The 20,206-nt window shown below is 30.1% G+C and overlaps 1 protein-coding gene and 2 long non-coding RNA genes across 6 annotated transcripts in view; 1 reads left to right on the top strand and 2 right to left on the bottom strand.

The window, feature by feature from the left end:
* The window catches only part of LOC141531019 (uncharacterized), a 75,617-nt gene extending 61,959 nt beyond the window's left edge, over positions 1-13,658 (bottom strand). For both annotated transcript variants that reach the window (XR_012479842.1, XR_012479843.1), the window contains exons 1-3: positions 13,523-13,658; positions 11,076-11,326; positions 6,458-6,556 (exon numbers count right to left, since the gene is read on the bottom strand). This is a non-coding gene — a long non-coding RNA (uncharacterized LOC141531019). The remainder of the gene's footprint in view (positions 1-6,457; positions 6,557-11,075; positions 11,327-13,522) is intronic.
* The window catches only part of Task6 (TWIK-related acid-sensitive K[+] channel 6), an 80,216-nt gene extending 66,268 nt beyond the window's left edge, over positions 1-13,948 (top strand). Inside the window, exons 3-9 of the mRNA XM_074248481.1 lie at positions 8,637-8,773; positions 9,732-9,874; positions 11,088-11,348; positions 11,722-11,877; positions 12,144-12,319; positions 13,096-13,425; positions 13,537-13,948. Of these exons, the coding sequence (XP_074104582.1) occupies positions 11,222-11,348; positions 11,722-11,877; positions 12,144-12,319; positions 13,096-13,425; positions 13,537-13,851 (1,104 nt within the window). The 5' untranslated portion in view covers positions 8,637-8,773; positions 9,732-9,874; positions 11,088-11,221 and the 3' untranslated portion in view covers positions 13,852-13,948. The remainder of the gene's footprint in view (positions 1-8,636; positions 8,774-9,731; positions 9,875-11,087; positions 11,349-11,721; positions 11,878-12,143; positions 12,320-13,095; positions 13,426-13,536) is intronic.
* LOC141531020 (uncharacterized) lies at positions 13,848-20,102 on the bottom strand. 3 transcript variants are annotated; one of them, XR_012479846.1, is made up of 5 exons: positions 20,083-20,102; positions 17,195-17,387; positions 15,034-15,205; positions 14,038-14,257; positions 13,848-13,949 (listed from the first exon to the last, which is right to left on the bottom strand). It is a non-coding gene; the product is annotated as an uncharacterized LOC141531020 (long non-coding RNA). The 3 variants fall into 3 exon arrangements; XR_012479844.1 differs by lacking the exon at positions 20,083-20,102 and having other exon boundaries at positions 17,195-17,983; XR_012479845.1 differs by lacking the exons at positions 17,195-17,387; positions 20,083-20,102 and adding an exon at positions 16,071-17,176.
* Between the last annotated feature and the right edge of the window lie 104 nt (positions 20,103-20,206).

The raw sequence follows: 20,206 nt of genomic DNA, 5'->3' as shown, positions 1-20,206 counted from the left end.
CTTTTTCTCCGCGAGATTTTTACAGATAAAAATCTATAAAGAAGGTGACTATTAGGGTGGGTCAAAAAAATCGAATAATTTATTTTTGATTTTATACTCTGAAAAATAGGTTCGTAGACACCTAAAAAGAATTCTCTCCAAGTATAAGCTCTTAATTATAACGGGAAGGTCCTCCGCTTTGCGGGTTTCTATTTTTTTCGAATAATCAGATAAAAAAATTTATATCTCGCTTCCAACTGCTTGGAAAAATATTCCGTGGCATAGATTTTGTGAGAAATTGAATGCTTTACAAAAAAGGTCTCTTATGACTTTTTCAAAAACTCAACCGATTAAAAGATATTCATAGTTGAAGTTTGGCTATTTTAAGGAAAATATTCGTTTTTATTATGAATTTTATAAGTCGATGAAAAAAATTATTTCGGATTGCGGAACTCATGATTTTGTAGGAAATTTACTGCTCTACAAAAATGGTCTCTTATGATTTTTTGATTAAGTGAAGCCGTTACGAGATATTCATCGTCAAACATTAACGAATATCAATATTTCCAGTTTTTGATCAATAATTCGATAAATTTTAATTTAAACTATGAGTTTCAGGAAAATTTACATAAATTTGAGTTTCGATCGATAAAGAAATGTTATAATAAGTTAGATAAAGAATTATTGGAATTATCATTGATTTTCCTTGGAGAAATGCCTCAAGAAAAGATTTCTTTCAAACGTCCTGGTGCTGTTCATCATGCGAGATGGATGGCTAAGGCCATTTATAGTTTGAAAATGTATCTATTCAGAGATGAATTCAAACTCTCTCAGAAAGAATTGCATGGTCTTCGTCATTTCTGTATTTTTATAGTCACATTGTATTTAAAAGCTTGGTTTTCATCAACTTCTGCAACAACTGCTGCTTATCATGACTTGCAGTTTATGAAAAATTTATTGGAGTACAAACATATCAATCCTTTGATTTCTTCAGCTACGTGTGAAAAAATGATTTCGCACTTATGGTATTTGAGCGATGAACTTGCCATTTTATCACTGTTTGACGATGGCGTTCCATTAGAAGTAAAAAAAGTATTGTTGAAGCTGTTAATACTCGTGAAGGTACAGATTCTAAAGCTAAAAGATTTGTAATTGCTAAAAAGATTTGAATTCATTGGCGCAGAGAACTCTGAGTGACTTTGTGTCTAAAAAGTCATTAAATCTTTTCAAAATCTTCGATCTACCGTATGACTTTCTTGATGTCGATGTTGAATTATGGCCTACTAATGAGAGTTATCTCGAAAATAAAGAATACTTTCAACAACTAAAAGTTGTCAATGATTCAGCAGAGCGAGCTGTTGCATTAGTCAGTGAATATAATCAATGCTTGACAAAAATGAAGAACAATTCCAGTACTTATTGCAAGTTGTCAAAGAACATCAAAAACATTCCCAAATTGTAATAAGAGAAATTATTTATAGTAATAGCGTACTGTTATGTTAAAAATATAGACAATTATATTGCAATTGATAATTCAATAATAAATTTATCTATAAAAAAGTTAAATACTGGTTGTTTCTCACTTGATTCAATACTTTTCATATTAAATTTGACAAAGAAATATGTCATTCACTTCAAATTAAACTAATCATTGGCTATATGTCGAAAAAAATGCTCTAATTTCTTGTTTTAATGCAATCAAACAAGCTCAAGACTGAAAACAATATTAAAAAAATTGTTTATAACATTTCTTTATCGATCGAAACTCAAATTTATGTAAATTTTCCTGAAACTCATAGTTTAAATTAAAATTTATCGAATTATTGATCAAAAACTGGAAATATTGATATTCGTTAATGTTTGACGATGAATATCTCGTAACGGCTTCACTTAATCAAAAAATCATAAGAGACCATTTTTGTAGAGCAGTAAATTTCCTACAAAATCATGAGTTCCGCAATCCGAAATAATTTTTTTTCATCGACTTATAAAATTCATAATAAAAACGAATATTTTCCTTAAAATAGCCAAACTTCAACTATGAATATCTTTTAATCGGTTGAGTTTTTGAAAAAGTCATAAAAGACCTTTTTTGTAAAGCATTCAATTTCTCACAAAATCTATGCCACGGAATATTTTTCCAAGCAGTTGGAAGCGAGATATAAATTTTTTTATCTGATTATTCGAAAAAAATAGAAACCCGCAAAGCGGAGGACCTTCCCGTTATAATTAAGAGCTTATACTTGGAGAGAATTCTTTTTAGGTGTCTACGAACCTATTTTTCAGAGTATAAAGTCAAAAATAAATTATTCGATTTTTTTGACCCACCCTAGTGACTATTACTATTTCCAGCGGCCTAAGGTCGCTGGAAACCGGAAAGGACATAACAAGAATTCACCCCGGGCTGAGTCTTTCGCCAATTGTTTTCTAGTAAAGAATGAAGGGAAAGAAAAAGAGGGATGAACTGCACCTTGTTCCGGCAAACTTTTAAATTTTTTATCTCTCGGATCGGTCAGGTTAAATGAACCAGCCGGAAAGTTTGCTTTTCAATAGTTATAGTTTACTTTTTCAGCTTTTAGCTCTTTTTTTGGCCAGGGTATATATTTAAGATTTAAACTTTATAAAACCGAATTTCAGCTGGACAAACTCGCTTCACTTTGTGCAAACATCTAACGAGTGCAAAGATTTAATTTCTGAGTCGGCTTAATTTATCTGCAGAACTCGGTTTTCGACCAAGAGATGTAATCAATGCGCTAGATAGAGATTAAACTCACTTTGACGTGCGTTCATTTTATACTTCATATCGTTGAGGTTTAAAGAAAAAAAAAATGTTTGTTTTACAGCTGGAATTTTTGTTAATATACTTTTATGAGGATTTGTTAATTTTTAATAAGTATAGCAACCTTGCAGACTGCCGAGACTTGTGAATTATAAATAAATAAAATTTTGTTTTATTAAATATTAAATTTTGACTTCAATATTGATAATAAATAATTAATAATTAAATTATTTTAAATATAAAAAGAATAATTTAAATTAATAAATTCTATTAGTACTTATATTGTCAAAAATACAATATTAATAAACCTGACACTTTGCGCAGCACAATTATTATCAATAATTTCACCAAGTGTTCCTAAGTGTAATGTGTTGCATATTTAATATCACCCAATCGTTTCGCTGTAAAATGTACATAGCTGGAATTTTAATAAAATATATTTATCATTACCGTCAAACACAGCCAGTCACAAAGTATTCTCTCGAATTAATGTACCAGCAAATTTTCCAGTTTGTTAATTAAATAAAATAAAAATTTCCAAATGTAGATTTTATTTATAAAATCTGAAAAAAAAAAATTTTTTTTCTAGTTTGAAGCTTGTTATCGATGAACAAGCATTGTCCATACATTCCCAGGCAGTGACGTATTCTCGATAATCATCAAGATCGACGTGTTCGCAGAGGTGATAGAGACACGGAGATAAAGATAGAGATAGACGTGGATGTGTATAGATAAATCGTTGCAGAAAAATTTTCATTTTGATCCTCTAGACCGAGGCAATCTATCACGTCCTCGTGGCTGATGCCTCGTGCGAATCATTCCTGCAGTTCTGTCGTCTCGAATCGATACCTGCCGTCTCTACTCTATTTCATCTGGCACATCCGCAGCTCTTCTTCTTCTTCTTCTTCTTCTTCTTCTTCTTCTTCTTCTTCTTCTTGTTTATCGCCTTCGTCTTCGTCATCGTTTTCAGCCAGAACTCGAGAACTAGACTGGGATTCATTCATCTCTCGCGAGGCGACACAAACTTTATCTTTTTTATTTTTATTCTTTATTTTTTTTCTCTTTAGTTATTTCGTCGCAGCTCGTTTTTATAAAACATAAAACACCTAAAGAATTATTGCGAATTCGTATGATATGCTGAGAGCGGTGCCAGATGCTTTGGCACGTCTCTATTCTAACGGCGGATATATATGCACATACCTAAGTATCATGTAGGTATAAATAATGTGCATATATAGATTCATTATTCAGCCCTGACGTCAAACTCCGCACAATAGAATAGAACAGGAGCGATTTTATGGATGTTTTGATTTCGCCTGACAATGCACCGCCGTGTTAGACGGTGCTTCACGCTTTGACGCCTGTTACTCAATGCCTCCCACCTTTAGAATAATCCTCAAATAGATGTGATTGACACCGGCGTTAATTAATTAATTTATCAATTCTAATCCAATAATCTGATCAACTATTTTTATTATTTTTCATTTATTATTTAATATTGTTGGTATATTGAATTAAATGAACCAAAATTGAATAACACGACCCGGGAAAGGAAAAATAAATAATTCGACGGGTGACAGCTAATGGAATAACGCTGAGTTTCGAGGGATAATATTGTTTCGAGGACACATGAAACCACCCGACTACCACTGAGATCATTGTCCTGTTGGCCAATCGTTCTATTTTTATCTCACTACCGTTCATATGAAAATATGGGTATTGTAGGGTGGATTCAGAAAGTCCACCGAAATTTTTTTGTATAAAAGATCTTTACATCATTTGGTAAAATAATTTTTACCAAATAAAATAAAGTTTAAAATCGTTAAAACTTTAATCTTGAATAACTTTTGAAGAAGTTAATTTTTGGAAAAATTATAAGAGACCTTTTTTATAGATCGTTCAATTTTCTACAAAAAATATTTAATATATTTTTTGCTATATTGAATGTAGAACAAGATAAAAAAATTCGAAGGTTTAAAAAAAAATTTTGAATTTTAATATTACTGTTATTTTAATTTATGAATTTTTTTTCTTCACCCTAATATAATATCTTCTTGTTATTCTAGTAGATCTTTGCTGACAAAATGACAAACCGCTGTCGAAAATAGTGGGAGCTAAAATTCGACTCTGTAAGAGAAGAGATAAATGTTTTTAGGGGTTTAAGGCCAAAGGGCTCATAAAATATAAGGTGATAAATGGCCGGGGAGGAGCAGACATCAAATCTGTTATTCATGAGGAAGGTTCTCATTCTGTTTTACGGGAATTAACACCGCAGTATCTTTAATTTTTCGGAAGATCTCGGGAATATTCGGATGGTGTAACTTTATCGGTTTAATTTTATTTCTCAATCTTAAAGTTTAATGGCTCGATTACTGTTATTTCCGGTAAATAAAAGGCGAGGATGAAGACGAGTTCGGAATACAAGTGTGGATTTGCAGGCGGGGGTTCGAAAGCGGCAGATGATATTATTGAATAAAGCAGAAGACAATAGTTGAGTATTATTGAATCTACGGCCTCATCGTAATGTCGGTGCACAACTGCCGGTACCGGTGTTGGAAATTGTAAGCCCGAGAACGGAGAATGGAGAACGGGATTGCCGTCGGTACCGACACTCGCTATATAATGGAACAGCTCCTGCTCGTGTCTGCCGTAGTGGAAAAGACAATAGAGAAAATGGTGAGATCTAACCGAGTCTTACCCTCATTACCATCTTCCGACACTTCCGCTTTTCATCATCATCATTATCGTCTTCTTCCCCGACGAGCAATTCCCTTTTTATTGCTGACTTTTTCTTATTATTTTTTTATTTTATTATTCCAAGACATCCGTCATTTTATTTCTTCATCTTGTGGCCCGAGTTCGTGGCCTCGGGACGACCCACGGGAGTATCAACCGGTGACATAACGCCAAAAATAAAAGTTATACCCCAGTTGTCTTCTTATATACATATATTTACTCTTTGTCTTTATTTTCATCCTCCACGCTCCATCGAGGAATAGATAATTCAATTTCCAAAAAGTAACTTACTTTAAACTGTCTCGAGTCTCCCCTGTGAGAAACTTTAAGTGTTTTATTCCATTCATGTCCTAAGAATGGAAACCGGATTAGCTCGGCTTACCGCTTTGAATCGCTAAAAAAATTCTATAAGAGAAATTCGAGAAAATACACTCGAATTCTTTCTTCGGCAGTAATAGAATTATCTATATTATCAAAATAATAAGAAAAATTTTGATTCCACAATATTTATATGATTTTATATATTTTGCTTTAATTATTAAGTTAGTAAAAAAATTAGTCATATGTTTCTTTTTAATTATTTAACTGATTTAAATAATAATAAAAATTAAAAGTCATACATTTTAAATAAACAATACTTATTTATTAATTTTTAATTGGTGATTCTTTAATTTAAAAATATTGACTATATTTTTGTTCTAATTAATAACTTTCAGAAAAATTTTTTATTAATTCATAATTTAAAAAAATAGAACAATTAAAATAGAAATTATTTTTTTAAGTCTGCTACGGAGCTTACAATTACGATTATATTTTTTTTTTCTGCTAACAAGAAGAAGCCAGCTTAAGAAATGACATCTAATTGCTCAAAGATAACCAAGAACGCATTGAGAAGCAAATCCCCGTAAAAATTAAATCGCATTTACATTACAAATATCAAAATAAATATTAAATATTCCTCACCTTTTATTTCTGTTCGATTCTTTGGGAGCTTGCGTGAAATCTATTTTAATCTCTGAACAGCGCGATGGCTAACGCATTACAAATTCTCATGGCGCCAAACTAGAATAGAAATGAGTGAGTTGATAAATGAAACAAGAAATAGTGAGCTAAAAAATGCATATAAAAATAAAAATAACAATAACAACAATAATGATCATCATAATCATAAAAAAGTAAATTTGATATTTCGTCGCCGTAGATCGTCAGGAATGAGGGTAAAAAATGTCATTGCGGGATAAAGAGCGAGCCACTGTACCGGTAAATGAGCGTCTCTCTGTCGTGGCGGGTTTAGTACCGAAGATTACACCTAACGAAGTGCGACGCGGAATAATAGGAATAATAATATAAAGGTGATTAAATTATAAAATATGCGCGTCGATTATTCTACCTTTTTTTTTTTCAATTTTCCTTTTTTTAGCAGAAACATAAATAGAAATAAAAGTTAAAATAGAAATAAATGTAGTATCAGAAATACTGAATAGGATATTGATGTTGTTAATATCTAAAAAGGATATCACAGGTCAGGTAATTTAAGTGTTGTGTTTATTAGGAATGAATACAGAGGTCTGTCTACAATGAATAGTTCTTCAGGACTGTCTTCTCAAGTCCTTTTTCTTAATTACTCTACTTACTACTTGGGCCTCTCATCCCACTCAATCATACTTTTACAATGCGCAAAACTAACTTAAACTTAAAGTTCCCACGCATTTCCAAAATACTTTTAAAATTCACTCTCACAATTTTACTTACAACAATCTTACCTATCTGTCAAAACATCTGCAAACAGCATGTTAGACGTACTTACTTAAATCTTATAATTTACGATACCCTAAACCCTTGGTTACAAAAGTGAAATCTCTACAGTAATCATAAAACTAAAAAAATAAGTTACAGTCTATTTTACAACTCTACATAAAAGATGGGCAAAGCTTGGATGTGTACTGACACGGACTTGTTATAGAGCTTTTTTATTCCTCTTTGCTCGGCGCTCGAGTATTCCATACTCGGTCCTATTTATTTTCAAAGCAAAAACCCTCTGCTCCTATTCCCGGCGTAAAAAGTTTTGCAGAGAGCCCAGAAGGAGCAGAGAGTAAAGCGAGCATGAAAGCTCTCCCGATATCCGTATGCTTTTTCTGTAAATACCGGTGAAAAATATGTGCGATATCTTGGCAATTCTACACTACGCTAAAAACGAACAAACATATATATATATATATATATATATATATATATATATATATATATATATATATATATATATATATCAGACATATAATACATAAAAATCTATATTTATTGAACATGAAGCCTAGAGAATTTAAAAGAATTTAAAGAAAATAATAATAAAATACTTGTATCACTCGGACCGTATGTCAAGAAATCTTTATCCAATATTTATTGGAGTTATACTTTACACAGAGTAGTATATAAATTTTTTTCTCTTTATATTATACATAGATAGATATATCTATACATTGTATCTGAACATTATGCATGTCTTTCAATAGGAAATATATAAATAGAAATGGGAATATTTGTATTATGTGCAGGTATATTTTATATGTTTGTATGTTATTTTCTTTTATTCGAAGAAATGATGCCGAGCGGGAAACTTCCGTTCAATTTGCCTCGATGAAATTGCTTTCGGGTCCAGTATGTTGTAGTATGGGGCATAACTCTCGACACTCAAACTATGGAACGTTAAAGATAGAATATATCATACACACGTACAGGCGCAGAACCATAATACCAGGGTAGGATATACTATAGTGGTACTGGAGCTGGTACTGTGCAGGGGTGACACTTTCCGGCGAGATATAGGATGATGGGACCAAAAAGAAAGCGAGGAGATTCATCGATTTAGCGCTCCTTCATCGCTTTAACTGCCCGTCGTTAATAATTTAAAGCTGGGAATAGAAAATGGGGAATCGGGAAATTAAAACTCCGCTCGACTAGTAGTCGACGTTCTCTACTGCACTTTTCCGCTTCAATCAAAAGTAGCGCCAGAAATGTGTCGGGTTATATATTTTTCATTATTCATTTATTTGGGTCGCCAAATTATTTATTTTCATTTTAATGTTAATAATGGTGGGGATGGTGATTGTCTTTATTTGTTTATTTTGTTTTATTCTGGTTGCAGCGGTGTCGGGAATAAAGGCTGCGGCACACTAATCTGAGGAATGGCGTCGACGTGGCGTTGGAAAGAGCGGAACCACTGCCATATCATTTCGCTCGAGCCTTTGTTCTTCACAAAGGAAGCCACAAAAAGGACTACAGGTGAGAGTAGTTTGTATCCTAAATTACTCTGCACTTTATTTCCAGTTACTATTGTCTAAAAGTTCTTTGAATCAATGTTTTCTCTGTTCCAATGTTGATTTATAAACGAGTTCAAGTCCTACAAGCTTCTAAAGGAAGTATTTCAGGCAATTTGATATTCAAGTTTAATCAGTCGATAGTAGAAATTTATTTTGTACCAAAATATTTGAGTATTTTTAATTTTTTATAAATTTAAAAATATTTTTCTACCTCATAAAAATTTTTGAAATTTAAATTAATGATTCTATCAATATAAAAATAATTAATTAAAATTCCACAAATATTTTCCCGAGAACCGGTGAAAAATTGTAAAAGCCAGAAATTCTGATGTTTATTGAGATAAAATAAATTCAGAGACAGAAACTGTCAGCGAATTATATAATCTCGATAAAATAATATTGGAAGTACATTAATATCCCGAGAGTTTATTCTTTTTTGGGGCATAATAATTTATTATATTTTTGGATGGTGAGGTCAAAGGTAAACGTAGAACACGAAGACTGAAGCCTAAGCAGATCCGTTTATTTCCTGGGTCGAGGTTCATCCTCAACCCGCATTCTTGTCTTTTGGTCCCTCGTATCTTTTCCGGGTCCAAGGGTGGCGAGCAACGGACCAGACCAGATACTCGGTGTTCAGAGTGGGACAGAGGAGTCTCGGAGTCTCCTTTGACTTTTTCCCGTCACTTTTATCAGAGGATCGTATCAAAGCGAAATCGGCCTTAGCCGTCAGCCGGGTTAGCTTCTCTTTCATTCTTCTTCTCCTCGACTAACCAAACTCCTATCCCACTGACGTCATTTGTTTGCCCTATATCTCTTGTTGTGTAATAAAAAAATATGAGAGAACAGAAGCGAGCAGAATAAAATAAAAAAGTGTATTTCAACTTTTATTTTTTGCTAAAGCACAGTTGGTTTGATTTCAGAGAAACGAAAGCAAATTGTCGTCAAAGGTGCACGGAGCCAAACTCTGAGGAACCGGGCAACCGGAACGCCCCTGTAGCGACTTTGGTTTTAAGATTTCCATCCTGGACCACTGATAAAAAATAAACAAAAGCTCAAACTAAAGGTAAAATGTTTACTTGGCTAGAATTTATGATTTTTTTTATCCCTTTTTTATATTTTTCCAAGGAGTACTAAAGAAATTTATTAATCGACAGAAATGAGTCATTTTTTTTTTTTAATGTTAAAGAAAAATGTGAAAAAAATTCAAGAAGTTATTCAATAGGTCAAAGGATGTGTTCCAAATATTACAAAAAAAATTTTTTTTTCAATTAAAATTAATTTAGCATATATTTAATCATTTAAAAAATTTTTTTCATAATTTTCAAGCAATAATTTTTTTTTTTAAATTACCAATTTATCTTCTCTCATTAATTATTTTTTTTTTTTTAATTATAAAATTTATTAAAAAAATTAGCATGATTATTTTTTAAAAAATTCAATAATAAAAATAAAAAATTTCAAACTAATTAATGCAACTAATAATTATTTAAAAATGAAAATAAAAAAAGTTACAAAAAAAGTCAATTACATGCCCTTATTTTGATATCGCAAAGTTAAAAAAAAAAAAAAAAAAAAAAAAGGGATATAATAAAAACAGAAGAGAGTAAATGAAGAGTGGATAAAGTCTAAGTTAGAAAATCAGGACAGCTTGGAACTTTGGAAAACTATCTCACGGCTGACTGAGCCCCTTGTGCAAGAGAAATAATTACTCAGAGACCCTTTCTTACTCTTATATACCCTTTGCTAAAGTTATCCCTCTAGTATAATTAACCAATTATAAGACACTTATAAATATAGATCAATTATGTAACAAAATTCGGATCTCTTGCTCTCCAGAAGAATCTCCGAATAATATTAACCCTTATATTACTCCACTGTCTTACTCTCTTATTATTAATGACAACATAAAGTCAAAGGCGCTTGTAAAAGCCGAGAATATATTTCCAGTAATTATCCCTGAGCTCCAGGCCATGATTCAAGAACAAAAGTCATGATTAAAAGTAGTAAAGAGTAGAATTATTTTTTGAAATCACCGACAGCTCAAAAATGAATGAATATATTATTCAAATTCAGACATACAAATGCATACACAGCTTTTTATGCGCCATAAATATTTAAAATTTATTTAGCATATAAACTTTTCCACGGTGGAAAGTTATAATTGCAGATAAGCTTTTAAATTTTAACGAATGGTGAATTTATATGTCTGAAAGTTCTTTGTACCACATTGTTTTGTATTTTTATTTAAAAGGGTTATGATTTACCTGTGATTGCAGTAGATAAACAGGAACGGCAGACAGGCAGACACAGAAGGGCTCAAAATGGGCCCGGTACCTCACGGTGTATTCCACTGAGCAATGCAAGTAGTTAGGGCCGAGGCCCTGCTAGTGAGCATGTGGCTCACTAGAGAATGAAGAAGCAAAACGTCCGGACCCTATCGTTGATCGTCTGCACGTTCACCTACCTCCTTATCGGCGCTGCAGTGTTTGACTCCCTCGAGTCCGAGACGGAAAAACTGCGCAAAGAAGCGTTAGACGGTAATTAGTATTTTATTTTCATTATCATAAATTATAATTATTATCATGTCACATTTTTGATAAAAAAAAAATTTTTTTTCCTTCGATTGTTTAAAAAATATTGAAGATTTTTAAATTTATTTAAAAAATCGATTTTATCATTTGACTATCCTAGAGCCAAAATTTTTCTTATTCTCTTAATAATATAAATAATGAAAAATAATTTTTTTTTTATTTATTAAGATGTATAAAAAAAATTTATTTTTATTTTTTCGCTTAAAAAAATTAATAATTTTTAATTTTTACGCCTTTTAAATTTGTTTGATAAAAACGCGTATTATTTAATTGATTTATATTAAAAAAAAAAAAAAAAAAAAAAAAAAATAAATTTCAGCCATCGAGAGAATGGTAAAACGCAAATACAACATAAGCGAAGACGACTTCAAAATAATGGAAACTGTGGTGCTGAAGACGGAACCACACAAGGCTGGCCAGCAGTGGAAATTTGCCGGGGCATTCTATTATGCCATCACGGTCCTCACTACTATCGGTCGGTACACACGCAGCTCTCACTATTTCCATCATCCTCACCCTCGACCCCCCACGAATTCAATCTCACAAAATCACACGCCGTTCTATCTCGTAATTTCATAGCGCTTAAGCGAATTTACGTGTTTTAGTCGATTATTTTTCACCCGTATATAGTATATAGCACCGTACCTATCCTGGCCATAAACTTTGTCCCTCTACTCTGTACTTTATTCTATTTTCTGACTTTTTGGACTGCTCCTCACTCAAGTAAACTTTCATTATCAGGTTACGGGCACTCAACTCCAAATACGATAAGCGGTAAGCTGTTCACGATGTGCTACGCGATGATCGGTATACCCTTGGGCCTCGTCATGTTTCAAAGCATCGGAGAGCGTTTAAATAAATTCTCATCCGTCGTCATACGCAGAGTCAAACAACTACTCAACTGCAAGGACGTTCAGGTAGCCTACCCATTCGCCCCCGCATTTAATAATCCTCATTATTGCTAATACTACCCGTCCAGACAAAAGGAATAATCACACAAAAGCTATTATTATACAGATCTATATTAATTCCCCTCAAATGTGCTACTACACACGCTTTTGGCCCAATTCATCTCGATGTTGACTTTATCAACAATATTAGTTTTGAGAAGATTTTTTAATCAAAAATTTTTAATTCAAGTGTTGAGATTGAAAATTTAAAAACTAACTAGTAACTTTGCAGTCACTATGTGAATTATAAATAAATAGAATTTCGCTTTATTAAGTAATGATTTTTGGTAAATTGCACTGTACTTTCTTAAATATTGACATTTTTAAAAATATAAACTCATCCCGATGTTATATTTATCAAGAGCTTTTATTTGAGTACCCACATGCATTTTTATATATTTTTCATAAAAACATATATATAAATATATAAAATATATGAAAAATTGATGTGGGTACTCAAATGAAAGGTCTCGATGAGTGTAATGTGGGAATGAGCTTATATCTTTAAAAATATCAATAGTTCACAAGATACAAGGTAATTTCTTAATTATGTATCTAGAGATAGAGCCTAAATACTTATCATCATAAATTAATTTTTAATCTCAGCAAAAAAATAAATAAAATTATCCGCAACTATGTAATGATATTAAACACTTGGCATAAAATTTTTCCATAAAAATAAAAAATAAAAATTGACAATTTTCTATAAAAAAAAAATTGAAAAATAATTTTTCTGTTAAAAGGCATCGGAAATAAATTTAATTTTCGTGGTGACGTTTCTCTCAAGTCTGACGATAACGGGTGGCGCAGCTGCATTCTCACGATACGAAGGCTGGACTTACTTCGACTCTCTATACTACTGCTTCATAACACTGACAACGATCGGGTTTGGCGACATGGTAGCGCTGCAGAAGGACAATGCGCTCGATAATAAACCCGAGTATGTAATATTTGCGCTAATATTTATCCTGTTTGGACTGGCGATAGTTGCCGCCTCGCTTAACTTGCTCGTCCTCAGATTTGTCACGATGAACACGGAAGACGAGAGGCGAGATGAAGCAGAAGCGCTCCAGGTACATACTTACATAAAGATAAATTTACCGAAACATTAAAAGTAATGTTATTTTGTACAATGTAATAATAATAACAATTAAAAATAAAAAAACTAACTTTAATAATTAAAGGCTGCGCAAGGAGCTGTCAGACTGGAAGGCGACGTGATAACTGCCAACGGCTCGATACTCTCGGGGCAAATGGGGAACCAGGGTGACACGATATCCCTGGTAGACGACGCGTCGGTGTGCAGTTGCAGGTGTACCGGGTTTTACAGGAAGCAGCGGCGACCGCGGTTCACAGTCCGTCGTTCGCCCGGAAAGATCTCACATCTGCTGCCTATGCAGCAGTTTCCGGCCTCGAATTATAGGGATGACATTCGTCCGCCGCCTCTCACGCCGCTTCTTCAAGTACCGCCAATTTACCAGCACCGAGCGAGCATCTGACGACCTCCATCAGTTAAAACAATGCCCACACCCGCTCACGTAATACTGCAGTACCAAATGACGCGACGTGCGTCTTTTTGAATATAACACTTCCATTCCTGTAAACCATTATTCTATTCGTATTATATATATAAATATATATTTAATATTAATAATATTTATTATTATAATTAGTAAAAGGATTACCTTTAAAGATTAACAATTACAATTATTATTATAAATATGTAATTCAAATGTGATACGAAAATTAAGTATTGTGAGGATAAATACGACTTGTCGCATCAGAGATTTATTTCTCAATCTCAATCGTGCCATAAAACTCTAGCCAAATTCATAATTCCGATAATTATAATTATTATTATAATTACTATGATGACTGTGTAGATGCAATCCAAGTTAGGTTTTTCTGAAATAAATGGAGTCATGTCTAAATATTTTGATTTATAATTTAATTATTTATATAATATATGATATCATTATTATTTAAAAATAATGAATTTGTAATTAATTAATTTAAGTTAAAAATGATTATTTTATACTTTGTTTTTTTTACAAAGAATTATAATCATTTTTTTATTGAAAGTATTTCTTAACTGTATCTTATATTTTTAAGAGGGTATTCTAGTCTAGAAGCATGAATTTCAGGTAATTTTTTTAAATGCTGTAAAAAAAGGCAATCAATATTTTTACGATCCATTTTTTTTTAAGTTATTTATTAACATTACAAAAAAATAAAAAAATTAATTAAGAGTAATGTCGCTATGGCTAGAACTACAGAAAAGTTGAAAAAAAATTCTTTCAAAAAATTGCGACTGCCTAGAAAAAAAAAATAATGATTGCCTTTTTTTTACGGCACTTCAAAAAAAATTACCTGAAATTAATGCTTATATACTAGAATACCCCATTAAATTCTTAATTACAATCTTGTTATTAATTTTTAATAATAATTAAATTAAAATTGTAATTTACTTAGCTACTAATTTAAAATAATTTTATTTTCTTAAAAAATTGTTAATATAATTATATTTTAATTTTAAAAATTGAAGAAAACCAAAAGGATAATATTTAAAATGAGTAGTTAGATATTTAAAATAAAAAATGATACTTAGACATGGAGCCAAAAGTAAAATTAATCAGATAAATTTTCTTATTATCAAAAGAATAAATCTTGTTAAATCTTACTATCCCCTCGCTCAAAAAAGCTCGACTAGACAAACGTTAATTCGTTAATCCGATCCATGTACTTCCTGGTAGTCTCACACTCAACTCAGACTGTACCGTAGTCGTCTCAGTTACCCTCTCTTAAATCACCAGAGATTGCCGAGTCCGTGTATTCTCGTAATTCAGTGTGGCCCTATAAAAAAAAATACGAGACAAAAATTAATGTCGAGGATACTGGGTGCAATCTCGATAATCTTGTACAAAGAAAAACGAAAAAAAAATATTATTAAATTTAATTTAATTTAATGATTTAATTATAATTATTATTAATAGCAGACAAGTGACCATGTGTTCCGTAGTGCGAGAATAAAAATCCATAACAGATTATTTATATATAAATACAAATGAGTAAATATAAATAAATAAAATATATTATATATATCTACGTTCAAACTTAAAGAGAAGTAAAATTTTTCATTAACAATTTTGCAATTTATATGTATATATATGAAGTATAAATAGTAATAATAATAATAATCATAATAATAATAAATACAAAATAGTTTTAGGTGCTACGAGTTGAGGTGACTTTGTGCCTCAATGTAAATATTATTAATAATAATGAATGATGAAAAAAAAAAAAAAAAAAAAATACAATACAAAATAAAAAAAAAAAATACACAATGCAGAAGCGGTGACGAATAAATTCCGAATTTTACACTTCTTTACTTTAAGGTCTAATCCATAGACTTTGTTGGTGTGTCTCGTTAGCCAAAGTGTATCTCATTAAATCAGATGATTTAAATATATTTAAATCACGCGACAATGATACTTTGCTAACCGCTTGACATTGTAACAAATAAATTTTTCGAAACGGGTCAATCAAGTATTTGAAATATTCCAAGATCTACATGTACAAATATATATATATATATATATATATATATATATATATATATATATATATATATATATATATATATATATATATATATATATACATATATATATACAAATAATTATTAATTAATATTAAATATAATAATAATGATACTTACTGATAAATACTAATATAAATTTAATCTTTATGATTTTATGCCTTGTAAAAATCCGTACAATTAGCAGCTTATTTTAAATCTTTCAAATAATTCAATCACAATTAAATTTAAATCGATAAAGAATTTTTATGATACTTAATTGTTTAATTATCGCTTGTATCTATCAGAGAAAAAAAAATTTTATCAATGAAAGAATTTAAAACTAGGGTTGTATTAACGTAGTTTTGAGTGATGGTAGAATTTTCAACTCTTAAGGATTATTTTTAATTCTTTTATCTAGAAATTACGTGCCTAATGCCGAAAGGTTGATAAAAAAATTTTTTTTTCCATTTTTTTTAGAATTGCTCGAAACGTAAAATAGAAAAAAATTTTTGACGCAATAGGGCGTATAACTTGAGACATACGCCCTTTTGGTTTTGGAATTTTTTTTTTATTTCTAGGCTTATAGAATATATTTACAAAAAAAAATTATACGTCCTTTTGGCATTAGGCACGCGAAATATTTAATTAAGTATTATGTTTATAATTGTATGCTATAAAATTATTATTATTATTATTATTATTATTATTATTATTATTAAGTATGATAGTTATTATTGGAACATTACATGTAAAACCGTCAAATTAAGACGACGGAGCTTAGTTAGAAATGGGACACAATTAGAGATATGAGGAAAATGTGCTTTGCTGGTTTCACGAGTACAAATGGCTATAATAATGAATGAGAGTAAAGATATATGACCGGATTATTAATCTACTATTATATAGAAATATGATTAATACGACATGTGAGCGAGAATTTCTCACAATACAACGTGAGTCAGAGGCGAAGGGCTCACACTACTTAGAGTATGATTGTTAATAAAATTGTAAAGTAAAGTAAATTAAAAAAAAAAAAAAACTGTAATATAGTAATATTAATTCATTAAATTAATTAATTTAAAATAAGGCAAAATATGAGTCTAATGGCTCCTTTGCGACTTACGAATTAAAAGATATGGCCTTCGTAATATGTCATGTCGCTGAAAATCAGCTGAATATAATAATAATGATAATGATAATAATAATAAACAATTAATTAATAATAATGTATATCGTAATTGGTATATACAAATAAATTTTACCTCTTCTTCTTAATCTTCTTAAACTTTAACTTAATAAAATAATTGAATTATTCTTCCATTTATTATCTGACTCTCGTTAAAAATTTTTCGCAGATTTGAAATTGGATATTTAACACAAAAATGTTATTAAATATTTAGCTTTGTTCTCCTCGCTAATTTTATTCCATCGTCGATAGATATTTTATAATTTTAGCTGAAACGATAAATTTATAAATAATTATTAAAATATATCACGTATCTATCTCACGTATCGAAGAAGAGTAAAAAAAAAATATAAATATTAATAAAGATAAATTATAAATATTATTAAAATAAATAAATAAGTTGCCAACAAATTTTAGACCAAACTTTCCCAGCGTCGACGATTAAAGTGAGAGTTTAAGATTTTAAGTCTATAAAAATAAACACGTTGATTTTATTATTATTATTATTATTATTATTGTTATTATTATTATTTAATTTGTAAAAAGTGATTGAAGGATTTGTCCTGATATTGGCAGTATTGTTAATTTGAGTACCGACGCATTTAATTTGACCCGATATCATAATAAAGAGGTTTATGATTACGATTGTTAATTTAAATATTTTCCATTAGCTTAATTTGAAGGCTGATTAAATTGTCAGAACGTGGTGTGTTGTGGCATACCTCCAACTGCGTGTGGTTAAAATCCATTTTGAAACTGTCTCAAAGGATATCATGTCTAAATAAATGTATTTTTATTTACTAAATCTTCCCGGTTGATTTTTAAGTTATTTGTTAATTATCTTTAATTAAAGACACGATATTACTCTAATAGAAATAAACGATATAATATATATATATATATATATATATATATATATATATATATATATATATATATATATATATATATATATATATATTTGTAATAGTTTAAAAAAAAAAACAAACAAACAAACAAACAAACAATGAGAGTCAGAGCAAAAATACGATAAATAAATTTTTGCTATTCTTATAACATTAAGTGTATAGTTAATTGATAAAGTTCAATCTAATGGATAAAAAAAACAACTATTTGTGCATCGAAAGAACGCAAGTGATTGATTAACAGATTATTTAAGATAATAATAATATTAATCATAGTAATAATAATAATAATAATAATAATAATAATAATAATAATAATAATAATAATAATAATAATAATCATAATAATAATAGTAATTGAAGAGATACAATTGATTGGACGTTAGTGCTGGGGTATATTAAGAAGAAATAAAAAAAAAAAAAAAAAAATACAAATGAATAGAAAGAGTCAAAAATAAAACACTGAAATGTATTGATAGAATGTTTTACGGATTGTAGAAATTTAGAAACATTTAAACGATTTAAATAAACCTGGGCAATCTCAACGAGAGCAATTAAGAGTACTGAAAGAGATTCGCGAAGTTTAAAAATAAAAGATTTGGCTTATTACTAATAATAGTGAGTTGCAATCATTTTCAATTCCTCTAGCGTTAAGGGAAGTTTAATTGCAATTTATTCGAGGAAAAAAACATTGAAGAAAGCAATTAAAAGAGTTAAATAGAGATTTGCGTTGATGAGAGTGCCTATTGAGGAAATATAAGATTGTTAATGCATTTAGAACGATCCGAGTGGAAAATAATGTTTTAAGAAATAATGTTCCACATATCTCTCTTTTTTTTTCGGTAAAAATAAAACGCCGACTCAAGTCGAGTTGTACCAATTTTTTCGAGAATCCGTGATTCATTTTGGTTATTATCAATCTGAAAACTCTTCTCGCTCGTGAATTAATGGTAATCATCAATTCCGATTATAAATACTGAAAATAAATATAATTATTTAAAAAAAACATCAAGACACACGTCGACGTGTATTTATTGAAGAAACAAATACCAACTGTCATGTACATGTACCAATTTGAGATCGCATAGTAATTTGTAAATTACAAATGGACTATCAATTATATGCTGATATATGATAATACATGTGTTCTGCCACAATAAAGCAGTTTTGTAAATTAATCCACTTTAATTATTATTATTATCATCTCCGACATGCGTTACATTTCCCTTTCAAATTCACATTCAATCGATTTCACGTCGATATTAATATTAGAGGGGAGATATATCTAGAAATTAAGAATAAAATATTTTGATTTTTTAATAAAATAAATTATTAAAATTTTTAAATGTTGGCTAACTTAATTTTGACAGCTAATACTTAAAAAACTTGATAAAAAAAATAATTAATTAGCAATTTTCATAAAAAATATCGCTTAATTTTCCACAGAAAAATAAATTCTCTCCAATTGTACCAAATTAAAATCTCTTTTACCCAAAATTTAACAATACTGAAGTTAGCCGAGGTTTTTAATTTTTTAATTTTCTTTTAATAATTAAATTAGAACAAAAAAATATTTTTAAAAAATTTCACGTATTGTTTTTCAAGTTTTTTATAATATAAATTAAAAAAAATTTTTTTTTAACCATTTTTTTAGTAAAAAAAAAAAATTCTAAAAATTTTTAGATGTCGATTGACTTAATTTTCACAAAATTTAAGCTATGTGGTGCCACCTGTGTTTAAAATTCCGTCATCATTTCCGTAATCTCGAACCCATCGGTAAGTTCGCACAAAAAGTATCACTAATTACCAAAAAAACGTCTTTTCTCCCCTAATTCTGAAAGAATAAAACAAAAACTACCTCCCAAAGTCTTAAAAAAATTAAAAAAGTTTAATTCCAAAGTTTAAAAGCTTCAGAGTGAATATTAATATCCCTGTGCATAAAACTTTTTAAAAAATTCGGGCCGAAGCGGCACCTAGCGCAGAAAATAAATTATTTACAAGGAAAATAGGCCGAGCATATGATTGGCTGTTGGAGTGCGTCCCCCCACCAGGTTTTTACCTTTGTCCTCTCGGCGTCTGGCAGTGTGTGCTGCTGCAGGGAGTATAGTTGGCAAGAACAAAGAGACCGCATTCGATTTTAGCTTGGGAGAGTAACTGGGAGAGCGAGAGAGAGATTGGTTAAT

The sequence above is a fragment of the Cotesia typhae genome, unplaced genomic scaffold, assembly GCF_013202065.1.
Source record: "Cotesia typhae breed Kobodo isofemale line unplaced genomic scaffold, CoteBio_Ctyphae contig_5, whole genome shotgun sequence".
Taxonomy (NCBI): Eukaryota; Metazoa; Arthropoda; class Insecta; order Hymenoptera; family Braconidae; genus Cotesia; species Cotesia typhae.
Note: the sequence above shows the minus strand (reverse complement) of the source record. Positions and strands in the feature narration are given on the sequence as shown.